At 42.5% G+C, this 12,082-nt stretch overlaps 2 protein-coding genes across 3 annotated transcripts; one reads left to right on the top strand and one right to left on the bottom strand.

Moving 5' to 3' along the window:
- Positions 1–508: 508 nt before the first annotated feature.
- On the bottom strand, positions 509–5,510 carry LOC147208285 (leptin receptor overlapping transcript-like 1). 2 transcript variants are annotated; one of them, XM_086132495.1, is made up of 5 exons: positions 5,318–5,510; positions 4,881–4,980; positions 3,192–3,267; positions 2,068–2,254; positions 509–1,984 (listed from the first exon to the last, which is right to left on the bottom strand). In XM_086132495.1, exons 1-5 carry the CDS (start codon positions 5,345–5,347, stop codon positions 1,868–1,870), a joined length of 510 nt encoding a protein of 169 aa, XP_085988621.1. In that variant the 5' UTR covers positions 5,348–5,510; the 3' UTR covers positions 509–1,867. The 2 variants fall into 2 exon arrangements, with proteins under 2 accessions (XP_085988621.1, XP_085988630.1); XM_086132504.1 differs by lacking the exon at positions 5,318–5,510 and having other exon boundaries at positions 4,881–5,216.
- Positions 5,511–5,552: 42 nt separating this feature from the next.
- On the top strand, positions 5,553–11,633 carry srp72 (signal recognition particle 72). The gene is made up of 19 exons (XM_086132469.1): positions 5,553–5,696; positions 6,170–6,290; positions 6,474–6,594; positions 6,984–7,127; positions 7,217–7,328; positions 7,596–7,627; positions 7,705–7,829; positions 7,933–7,990; positions 8,180–8,311; positions 8,389–8,517; positions 8,607–8,679; positions 8,763–8,827; positions 8,940–9,035; positions 9,149–9,252; positions 9,826–9,903; positions 10,010–10,147; positions 10,620–10,657; positions 10,728–10,887; positions 11,175–11,633. Exons 1-19 carry the CDS (start codon positions 5,597–5,599, stop codon positions 11,344–11,346), a joined length of 1,998 nt encoding a protein of 665 aa, XP_085988595.1. The 5' UTR covers positions 5,553–5,596; the 3' UTR covers positions 11,347–11,633.
- Positions 11,634–12,082: the final 449 nt, after the last annotated feature.

Below are 12,082 nucleotides of genomic sequence, written 5' to 3'. Positions count from 1 at the left end.
AGCAGAGGGAGCCAAAAGCCAGACTAACAAAAAAATATTCGTGTAACATTTACTACCCATCCATCCATTTTCCGAACCGCTTGATCCTCACTAGGGTCGCGGGGGTGCTGGAGCCTATCCCAGCCGTCTTCGGGCAGTAGGCGGGGGACACCCTGAATCGGTTGGCATCCCACAACAACCTATGTTGACCTATTTTAAGATCTACCAAAATAATGTTGGGGGGGAGGGGTTCAGACTTGGGTGGGAATATGGTTGGTTTGTAGTTGGATTTATGAAAAAAATATATATCACATTTTATTACTCAATGATTCAAAGTATGTACTTTGTCATTACGTTGTATTTTTCAATCATTTAAATATTTTTAATTTCATATTCCTCCCAAAATACCCCCCAAAAATCCAAATAACATATATATGACACGTATTATGACTGAAGACGGAGCTATTTTTTTTTCAGAACACAACATTGAAAAATCAACAACTTATTAAATGATGGAACGGATCAGAGAGAATGTCCCAAAATTGCATTTATTTATAAACAAAAACGTGCCATGCTGCGGCTGCCTACCGCCATAGAAGAATAGCATCGAACATGAGCTGTTCTATTAAAGAAAATAAAATGAATGAGACATGACTGCCAGTGTGGGAGCAAACTGCTATTGACAGAACCAGAGAGAGGGCCCAAGCTACAGCCACGCAGCACACTCGGTCAGACTATGTAGGACAACTTTAACAGGAAATTCTTAGTGTTTTCTTTCAACGGCGTTCTTTTTTTTTTTTAAACATCATCACGATTGGGTACGTCTCGTTCAGCGAGTTTTTGACCGACTTAAAAGCATTCGTATTATGAAACAAATCACACAAATTATGTTAGTAGTTTTTCCAAAGAGCTGCCTTCATTCCAGTGCTTCTTAGTACAAACAATGCCGTCACTGAAGTGATAACAGAATAAAATGCATCATAGGATTAGATGGGTGTCAGTTAGATTACTGATCATGAATGTTTTGTTTATTGTGTGTTTTCATCATGAGCACAAAACAACACAAAAACAACCTCTTGTGATATGGCACCAAATTTTCGATGCCTACAAAAGCCTAGAGAGGAGAGCTGAGGGATAGAAAAAAAAGTCACTATCTTGAAGAATGCAAATGTCATCTTTCAGTATCGGTACAGTATTCATAAACCAGCATCAGATAGCAATAGTATCTTCAAGGGGACACGGAACGCACATGGACTTTGAATTGCTTGTTATGCAGTCAGTTCCGTCTGCCCACCTATCAAGTGTGAAATGGTTACATTAGCCTGTGACTGCTTTGCGCACGCACTACTCATCTGCAGTCTGAATGTGGATTGGTGCACATCTCCTTCTCTTCCTGCTTCTTCATGTTATCTAGACTATTGTCTGTGCCAGCAGTTGGCAAACCAGCAAAGAGGAAAATGACGGCATGCCACCAAGTGGACTGGAGTAAATGCACTCGGAATGACACAAAAATGAATTGACATTGTCACTGAGGTCTTCTGAGACATTGGGGTAATGTTCTTTCCATAGTTTTCACAGCATCGCAAGCTGTCAGCGATGGCAGTTTGGCTCCATACACTCATATATCAAAACAGAAATAAAAGAAGATATCAGCCCAAAGTTCCCCAAAATGAGAAGGAAAAAAAACTCACTTTATGTCAGTTCAATGTGAAGCAGGCCGAGATAAATCAAAAGCTATTGCACGGCTTCGGAGAGACGCTAGTATAAATAATAATAACAACAAGGACCAAATTATAAGACCATCAATAATGATGCTAATAATAATAAGAATGATAATAATAATATTAACAATAATAAAAATGGTTCAGACCCCCCTCACTCTGCTGGTTTACCACTGCTGCCAGCTAAAGTCGTCGTTAGATCCGAAGACGAGAAAGAAGCCCAGGATGGTTGCAAAAATGACGATATTGCCCGTCGAGACGAGCGCACACGCCCCCCAAGCGATCTGCAAACATAAGCAGCGATTCCACATGAACTCCAAATGCTTCGTTCGCTACTTCAAATATTCGTACAACTCCGGCGACTTACGACTTCAGCTCGCGCAAAGACGATGGGCAGGCCAAAAGCTGAGATGACGATGCCCGTCGTGAGGAATATGGCCAGCTCTTTACAGGCGTTGCTGGCTGAGTCGGTGTCGTCCACGACCCGCCGCGAGATGCAGTATGGGAGGGGCGAGAGGATGTAGAAGAAGAGGAGGAACAGTGGCCAGTATTTGCTATGTGCAGAGAGAGATGAGAGGTGCGTTGCAACAGCTGATGTGGTGTCCGAGAAACAGAGGAATAATGGATCGAGGAGGAATGCCTCATATGCGATAAAAAGTAGTCAGTCTCCAGCTTGTATCACAGTGTAAATTTGCTGTCACCTCACAGTAACTCGACCCTGGTTAATACGGCCCAATGTGGACATTTTCACTGAGGGGTGGACTCAACTTTTGTTGCCAACAGAACGGCAGATTTATTTCCCATTGTATGTTAGCGGCAGTGTTGAGCAAATTACTTTTTTTTTTTTTTAAGTCATTATAGTTACTACTTTCAATCCCAAAGCAGTGATTGAATAGGGAGCTGGATTACTCCTTCAGAAATATAATAAATTATAAGGGAATGTCATTATTATGTTTTGTTTTGTTTTTTTAACCTTAAAATATGTCAAAGAATTTCAATGTTTGGGCCTGTGACAGAGGAGAACAGCATTGACGTACACTTGATTTTACTTAATATTAATTGCACATTAAACCACAACTGGTAGACATACTGAAGCATGATAAAAGTTTCAATAATAAGTAATTAATGTAGTATAAATATCCATCCATCCATTTTCCGAACCGCTTGATCCTCACTAGGGTCGCGGGGGGTGCTGGAGCCTATCCCAGCCGTCTTCGGGCAGTAGGCGGGGGGCACCCTGAATCGGTTGCCAGCCAATCGCAGGGCACACAGAGACGAACAACCATCCGCGCTCGCATTCACACCTAGGGACAATTTAGAGTGTTCAATCAGCCTGCCATGCATGTTTTTGGAATGTGGGAGGAAACCGGAGTACCCGGAGAAAACCCACGCAGGCCCGGGGAGAACATGCAAACTCCACACAGGGAGGCCGGAGCTGGAATTGAACCCGGTATTTTTTTTTTACTTAAAATATTGGCACGGCTTCCTTACTCATACACAGGGAGGGCACATCCCAGCATGAGGAACATGAGACCGATGGCCCCTCCGAAGGACAGCGTGATGAGAGCTGGAAGACAGCAAGGACAATTCATTGGGGACACCTCACAACAAGTGAGTTAAGGAATTTGTATTTCATGTAGCGACTCACAAAAGTGCTTCATGTGGTTAAAACACAATCACAAAGACAATCAAGTCTTGTGGGAATGTCTGCCTAAACAAATGTGTTTTTATCTGCTTTTTAAAAAAATATATATAAGTGGCAGCTCTTAGCACCAGCAGAAGTGAATTCAACAATTTGGGGGCAACAGACTGCAAGGCTCTGTCGCATATAGTTTTTTTTTTAATCTCATGTTAAGGACATAAAATAAACGGGAAGAAATACCTGCCTTCACGCCACACTTGGTGTTTCATCAACACTCAAAAGTATGGAATGTAACAAGTGTTAGATAACTCAATTCATTCTGAGATTTCATTCAATGAAATAACACTGATGGAAAAATAAAGCAATGAGTGATTTTAGCAGTTGCACTAAATATGATTTTTCGTTTTTCTAATGCTCCTTTTTGTTGCTGTTGTTTTTTTCTTCATTTGTATTTTGTGATGGTTAAACATACGGCAAACCATGAGCACTTTTTTTGCGTACCAAAGAAACAAACATGAGTTATAAAATCGCCTGTATCGGGCTCAACAATTTAAAGGTAGATTCAAGTCAATAATTCTCTTTCCAATAAAATGTTGTATGCACCCCTACTAGTCTTAACACAGTATTTTGATTCACAATGTGTTGGTGGAATACTAATTAAAATGAAAAATCCACACATTTTTCTCTGCCAATTTGGCTTGTACTGCCAGGTAACGTCACTGCTCACCCATCTTCTGGATTTGGTCATGTGACGTTCATAAAATGAGCCCTTCGGCACTGAGATGTCATTTTCAGTCGACAGCAAGTGGCAGTACAATGCAAATGGCAATCCCCTACATTGGATAAAAATTGATAGATTTTTCTGTTAAATGCATGTTCTGCAAACACAATATTAAGCAGAATACCATGTTTATACTAGTGGGGGCGCTGAGAACGGCTAAGAACATTTCTGAGTTGACTTCCTCTTTAACTTATCCTGACATTTGACTTTCTATCTTCCTGTTATGAATCTGGGGATCCCGATCCCCACCCCCTCCCCTCCCCAACAAGAAGCAGAGCCCCAAGCCACGTATCATGTGACTAATCAGCTGGTTTGACAATAATACGCCAAACAATGCTACCAAGGCGTTTTAACATATAAAATGCCGCCGTTTTTTCTGTTTTATTCCACATATTGGCGTCACCTAATTGGCACGTAATCGCCCAACTTTCGCTTTGGTTAGCCTTAGCCTATTAGCGATTGCTAAACGTCCCCCCAAAAAGGCGACAACCTCACATGAGGTCAATGCCTTTAAGAGTTACAACACACAAGCTGATTCATTAATTGGAAAAAGACTGTGCTACCAGACACGACTGTGTTTTATTTTGAGATAGAGCTAATGACTATTGTCGGCCTTGTGGTGATACTTTTCCATTAGCTATCTTAGAAAATGCCAAACGCGTGCGTAAGGCTTGCGTCAAGCTAACACAGCGAATGCCGTTTTTTTCTTCTTCCCCATTTGTAGCTTTGTCAAGGATAAAGACGTAATTTTCCGTACCTTTAATCCCCGCCATCTCCCTGGACAAAGGATCGTCACACAACAGCCGGGCCAGATGAGAACAGCTCCTCCTCGCATCCGCTGCAGACTGCGTCGGAACCTGGAGCATTTCGGTGTCGACCGAGATGCTTTCAAAGACTAGCACGAGTGTCGGAATAAAATAAACTGTTCGATTGCTCTCGATGACTCTAAAAAGGGCATGGTGGTGTTTAGTTTACATATTACTAAATGAAAATGGCTTTTGTCGAGGGATTTGATAGTGCGTTGTTAATGTCTGCAGCCAGTTAGGAATACGTCGTTTTTTTGATGAGAACTTTTGTGCTCTTAACCCGCTCTTGACATGTGTACACGAGCGTAGCGATATTGTCCTTTAAAAAATAAAAACAAAATCACATTTTAAAATGCAACTGTACTACAGTAATTGACAAAATACTTACATACAGGATCCCGAAAACCAGTAATAACATACATATTCGTGTTACGTCGACAACCTAGGGATGGAATTCTGTCCAAAAAAAACCCCAAGGACTTCGTTGACATGTTCATCATAAAACCTCTACAGCAACGTGTTGGCGAGTATGGAATTTATCTATAACAATTATGATATAATCAAATATGAAAATATTGGTTGACCGAAAGTTTCAACTCGTTTGGTGTTAATCCGGATGTACATGTTTCTACTTCCCACTGTCGCTCAGTAGTTCCACTCATCAAAGATGGCGAGCGGGGGGCCACCCACGGCCGCACTGTGGACCGAAGTGAACCGGTGCGGACAGAATGGAGATTACACGAGAGCCTTGAAAGCGCTTACAAAAAGTAGGTGGCCTTGCCGCGAGCGAAGAACATGTTGGCGACTTATGTCTTGAGTGTGTGCTAACTTGTCAGCGGTGCTCCGTGGCTAAGCTACGTTTAACTCTCCTGGCAGCTGTTAGCATGTGGCTATGCTACGGGCCCTAAATCAGACAGATGTCACTTTTCGTTCGTTTTTGCTTTTATGTGCCCTTATATACAGTATATGTATGTGTATATTTTTCAATAACTAAGTTGTAATATAAATTCCTTGTGTATTATGCAAGGCCGTGGTGTTAATGTTGCACTGCTTTCTCGTGGATTGTGACGTGTCGATTCCATGACAGTAGATTGATATTACTGTTCATTTTTTTAACAAATAATACATTGCCATTCTAATTCTCTCGAAACTGGGAGTGTCCTTTGTTTCTGTGATAATTAGGTTTAATTGTGTTGAGTGCTTTTAAATTTGTATTTTTTTTCTCCTCCTTTCGGCACAGTTTTGCAAGCAAACAGGGAAGATGTGACAGCCCTTCACTGTAAAATCGTGTGCCTTATCCAGAATGGCACCTTCAAGGAGGCTTTAAATGTCATGAACACACACAACAAGATCCTCGGCAGGTAAATCATGATCTCATGGGAAGACGGTCACGTCTGTGCATTTATGCTGCACTCTCATTGGCAGATAGATACCCAATACCTATGAAATGTTTATCTGTATTTGGAGAAGGCCTGATTAGAGTTGTGGCACGTTTACCATGCACCTTGGTTTGAAACTTCCCGTGTGTGCTTCTCTTCCTCAAGCGAGCTCGTGTTTGAGAAAGCATATTGCGAGTACCGTTTGAACAGAGTGGAGAGCTCTCTGAAGACCATCGAAAGTGCTCCCGCGCAGACGGACAAGCTGAAGGAGCTCTATGGTCAAGTGGTGAGGCTTGTCGATTTGCTATTTAGAAATCCATCTGGTTTTATTTAGTATAGGTATAGAAACTTATTTGAACAGAGGTGTCCATCACCCATCAAATACTTCCAGTTACATCTCAGTTGATGTGATGCTGATAAAGTAGTTTTTTAGGGTGCCAAGTGTTCTGTTTCTGAATGTTTAATGTGCGCCAATATGACTGAATTTCAAGCAAATATGGATGAAATTCAAGTATTGCCTGGCAGACAAGCAATTAGCCGAAGGTGATTGCAGCGCGATAAATGTATTAAACTATCATGAAAAAGGTCAATACAGTGCTGAGCATTCAGGTGCTGTTATGTGGTTATGATCACCAATGCATTCTGAATTTTTAATTTTTTTTTGGCTTTGTGCAGTTGTACAGACTAGAGCGCTACGACGAGTGCAAGTCAGTCTACACTGATCTGATCAGGAACTCCCAGGACGAGTATGAAGAGGAGCGCAAGACCAACCTCGCGGCTGTTATGGCTGCCATGAGCCAGTGGGAGAAGGCGCCGTTGGTAAGTGTTGCTTCAATGAACAAAGCCACTCCTGCGATTTCATTTGCGATCTCTGAAAACCACACCTTTTGCCCCCCTTCATGTTGCAGGAAGATTTAGGCCTTCCCGAGTCAACGTACGAGCTGTGCTACAATGCCTCCTGCATGCTGATTGGCCAGGGTCAGCTGACTGAAGCGTTTAATAAGCTTCAACAAGCTGAAGGTCAGACCTAGTCCCATTCCCAGTCCACTCTAATCCATTTTTCCCCCAACCGTTTTATGAGCCGTGGCTCATATTTTACATCCCAGAAATCCCGTGCCACACCACTCCCCAAAAAATCTCAAAAACAGTGCATAGAGCAATCTGAATTATAATCTTGATTATTGAAATTAGATAATTTTCCACATCAGAATCTAACGATCTTTTATGGAACACCAATGTGAGGGTGATTGGAATCTATAAACCGGTTTTAATTTTCTTGTGTTTCAGAGCTTTGCCGGCTGTCATTGGCTGAAGATTCGGTAAGTTTGTATATCTGATTCACAAACTAGCCAGCATGACTTGTAGCGGTGCAGAAATCCATTGTCGTCTCCCGCAGGACATAACCGAGGAGGACATTGAGTCGGAGCTGGCCGTCATCCATTCTCAGATGGCGTATGTGATGCAGTTGCAAGGTCGGACAGACGAGGCGCTCCAGCTCTACAATCAGGTCATTAAGCTCAAGTAAGATGATTTTCCTTTCATTTACAAGCAGATGGCGTAAGCTTGTGTTTCTGTCTGGTTTATTTTTTTGTCCATGAAACATTGATTCTTTTTCTTGTTTTAGGCCTTCAGATGTGGGCCTGCTGGCTGTGACAGCCAACAACATCATTACAATAAATAAGGTGGGTCAATTTGCAAACCTGTGAAGTTAGATTTTTGACGGTCACAGAAAGGCAGACATTATGAAAGCTGCAAATAGCAATGAATGGGCTTTCTAATTTTTCTTACTCTTCATTCATTGAAATATGAAAGACAAGAATTCAAAGCGGCGGCCTTCCCACTCATGAAAGTACACTTCGACTCTTCCACAGGACCAAAACGTGTTTGACTCCAAGAAGAAAGTGAAGCTGACAAACACAGAAGGGGTCGAATACAAACTGGCCAAAAAGCAGCTACGGACCATCGAATTCAACAAAGCCCTGCTGGCCATGTACACTAACCAGGTGATTTCAGAGACCCCCCAAGTGGACATCTGATATGCTTTGAAGCATTCATCATTTCTGTTTTTGCAATTAAACAGGCTGACCAGTGCAGAAAGCTGTCCTCTGGTCTTCAAACTCAGAACCCGGGTCATCCGCGACCTGTCCTGATCCAGGTGGCTCAACTGTGCAGGGAGAAGCAGCACAGCAAAGCGGTCGAGTTGCTCCAGGTAGGATAGCTCTCGCATCACGGCCAAACTGGCTTCTATGACACACACGGAGCTAACTCGTGTCACCTCCACACCCGCACCACCTTCAGCAATTTTCAGATCAGCATCCGGAAAGCGCGTCAGGCATCAAACTGACAATGGCACAGCTCTATTTAGCTCAAGGTATGAGCATTTATCTTCTTGTCAGTTTGTCACCAGTGTGCGCTGGTCCGTTTTTTTAAAATTGATTTATTTGGCATCCCCAGGTCATGTCACAAAAGCCTGCGATGTCCTCAGGTCAATTGAAGAGTTCAAGCATAAAGCGGGCATGGTAAGGGCGCATTGTTGAACAACAGTATTGTCACTTTTGCATTCTACCAAAGCTAGATTGATGGAGGTGCCAAAATGTCCACCTGAACTAAATGGTGCTATTGACGCCCTAGGTGGCTGCTCTGGTGTCCATGTACTCGCACGAAGAAGACATCGATGGCGCAATTGACGTTTTTCGACAAGCTATTCAGCACTACCAGTCCGAACAGGTTTGTTTCTTGTCACTCGGTTTAATTCCTCAGCTGCAGAAACGGAGTGTAATTTGGTGACTGTAATATTGAATGTTTACCCGTCACTCTGTCCTCCTATTCATACTCCACAGCCAGGATCCACGGCGCACTTGGCTCTGGTGCGAGAAGCTGCCAATTTCAAACTGAAGTATGGCCGTAAAAAGGAAGCCATTAGTGATCTGGAGCAGCTGTGGAAGTGAGTTGACTCAGTGTAGGGACAAACACTGGCTATCAGGCATGTTTTACGAAAAGGTACCCCGTCAGCTCGAAATCCGTATTGGATCGTGACTACTTTAAGGTTCAGTGGAAAGGTTTTACCATGTTTTAGACATGATAAACTACAGTATATAGTTGAACTTCAATTCCCATTTACAGCTGTGTAACTCCAACACCCAGTTATATTGTGGCACTCAAATGTGCCAAATGATTCCATTTTGTGCCCCTACAATACATTACATTTGTAGTTTTACTCTTGGCAGGAGTCTCTGTCAGTAAGCATAGCTCATCATTTGATTTTTAACCATTTCTGTTTGGAACACCAATTGTGGCGTCAACATGAGCCATAAATATGGTACTTTCTTAGATATGACAGTGTTACGTCCAACAAGGTCTTAAAATGAGTCATGGTGTCTTGTGAATTGTAAGCACGCAATGCAAAATTCATGACCACAACTAACGGAAAACAAAGTTTAAAAAAAATTTTGACACGCAACAGACGGATTTTTATCTTGGGCTACATATGTTCATAAAATGTTCTTTCTTCAAACAGGCAAAACCCAAAGGACATTCACACACTGGCGCAACTCATCTCCGCCTACTCTCTGGTGGACACGGACAAAGCCAAATCGCATCCTTTTTAAAAGCAAATCACATGTTCTCACTTAGTTTCCCCGAGCATGTCTTACAAGTCGAAGTTTGAAAGCTTTTGCGTTTTCCTCAACGTTCCCTTCCAGCCTGAGCAAGCACCTCCCTTCAGCGGACACCATGTCCTTCAAAGTGGACGTTGACGAGCTGGAGAACTCGCACGGAGCCACGTACGTCAGGAAAAAGGCAGCCAAAGTGGCAGGAGAAAATCTTCCTAAAGAAGAAGGGTAAGGCTTTATTCCTATCCCATTTTTTTTAACATGCTGGTTTTAAATGTCATCCCAGATCACTTTATTGTAAGCCCGTCTTTTATTAACCATAAACACAAATGGCTTACCAAATGCTGAGCAAAATGGTACGTGTGGTGAAGACTCCATAATTTCTCACGACCTGGGCTGCACCGACAAACACACAAAGGTTCTGTCACAGTCGCGATGATGTATCACTTGAACTTGACACTAATTAGTACGTAACTATAGGTGAAGTCTTTGGTGCCAGCTTGTGGAATATTGACATTTTGAAACGAGATTTTGGGGGAAATAGCTTGAAGGTCGGTGAATACAAATACATATCGGTGATTTTTAAAAAATCTTCCTGAGCTGCTCCATATGTAAAGTGTCTTCAGACAACTTCTGTTGAGATGTGACATCATCAAAGTTGAATTCATAATTTATGGGTACCTTTTTTGTCGTTTTCCAGACAAGGTGATATTAAAAAGAAGAAGAAGAAAAAGAAGGGTAGGTTTTGATCACTGGTTGATCAACCGTTTTGGCCTGACTGGAGGTCCTAAGTGTCCGCCCCCCCCAGGTAAACTACCGAAGAACTGTGACCCTAAAGCCACCCCTGACCCAGAGAGATGGCTGCCTATGAGGGAACGCTCCTATTACCGCGGCAAGAAGAAGGGGAAGAAGAAAGAGCAGATCGGGAAAGGCACGCAGGGGGCCACGGCAGGGGCCTCGTCAGAGCTGTGAGTAACTGAAACATGAATTGAATTCGCCCCATTACAAAGAGAAAAAAAAATCACAGCAAAATCTCTGCTCTGAAGCTTGTATGGCTGGAGTGAATATTACTGCCATCGTACGAACCACTCCAAGAAGAAAAGAAAAAAAGACCCAAAAATGCAGTTGAAGCACATCTTGTTGGTTTCGTTTCAAAACTAATGAGATAAGAATTCAGTCCACATCCCACTATTTATGGTCTTGATTGCAGTGTATGAATGAGCATACTTTGGTTGTCTTCCTCCCCCTGTGCCAGGGATGCCAGCAAGACCGTCAGCAGCCCACCGACGTCCCCTCGACCGGGATCGGCATCCGGCTCGGCCCCCACCAACGTAGTCCCTCCGCGACAGCAGAAACCCGCGTCCTCTGGGGCCACGCGCAAGAAGGCACCACAGAAGAAGAAAAAGAGCGGGAAAGGAGGATGGTAGCCTTGGAAGAAAAGGACCATTCAATTCATATCCCTCCCCATTCTTGGGTCCTGCTTTTTCGTTTTAATTTACAGACAAAACCTCCAACTTCCCTCCACTTTTTGTCTTATTTTTAACATACAGGACACGACACAAAAGACTCTAAAAGACGGTTCTGAAGAAATGAAAGTGTACCTCTCCATGAGCGTTCCTTTTATTGTTTTGTCTTGGGAGTTTCTGACGTTGCAAGACATATTTGTTGTGTTCAAAAAAATGAAACACATTTTAATTAAAAAGTACAAAATGAACTGTACTAGGATTGTATTTCTGGCAATAGCTTGTTTTTCAACCCCGTCACTGCCTTCAACCACTTCAAAGTGCCAATAATTGGGACAAATTTAAGTAGAGCATTCAGAATAATTAGGATAGCATTTAAAAAGATCATCAATAATTCCTCAGGACAATCTTGGAGACAAGAATCCGACATTTGCTGACTGATGGCGGTGGCGGGAAAATGCTCAAATTCAGATCAATTTTTGATACGTCGACACAGCTTCAGAATTTAACGTCATAATTACTTTGTTGCGCGGCCCAACTGTGTTGATCACATACACAAGGATTTGCCGTCATGCAGAAATATTGAACAGGTTCCATATATTATGACTAATATTGAGAGTATAATTTTTTTCCTCTCAAATATGAAAAATGATCAGGAAAATAAAGGACTTCTCTCAGATAAACTGTTCTGGTGATTTTA

This window comes from Hippocampus guttulatus, chromosome 2, assembly GCF_054856545.1.
Source record: "Hippocampus guttulatus isolate MCC_2025c chromosome 2, RoL_Hgut_1.0, whole genome shotgun sequence".
NCBI lineage: Eukaryota > Metazoa > Chordata > Actinopteri > Syngnathiformes > Syngnathidae > Hippocampus > Hippocampus guttulatus.
Note: the sequence above shows the minus strand (reverse complement) of the source record. Positions and strands in the feature narration are given on the sequence as shown.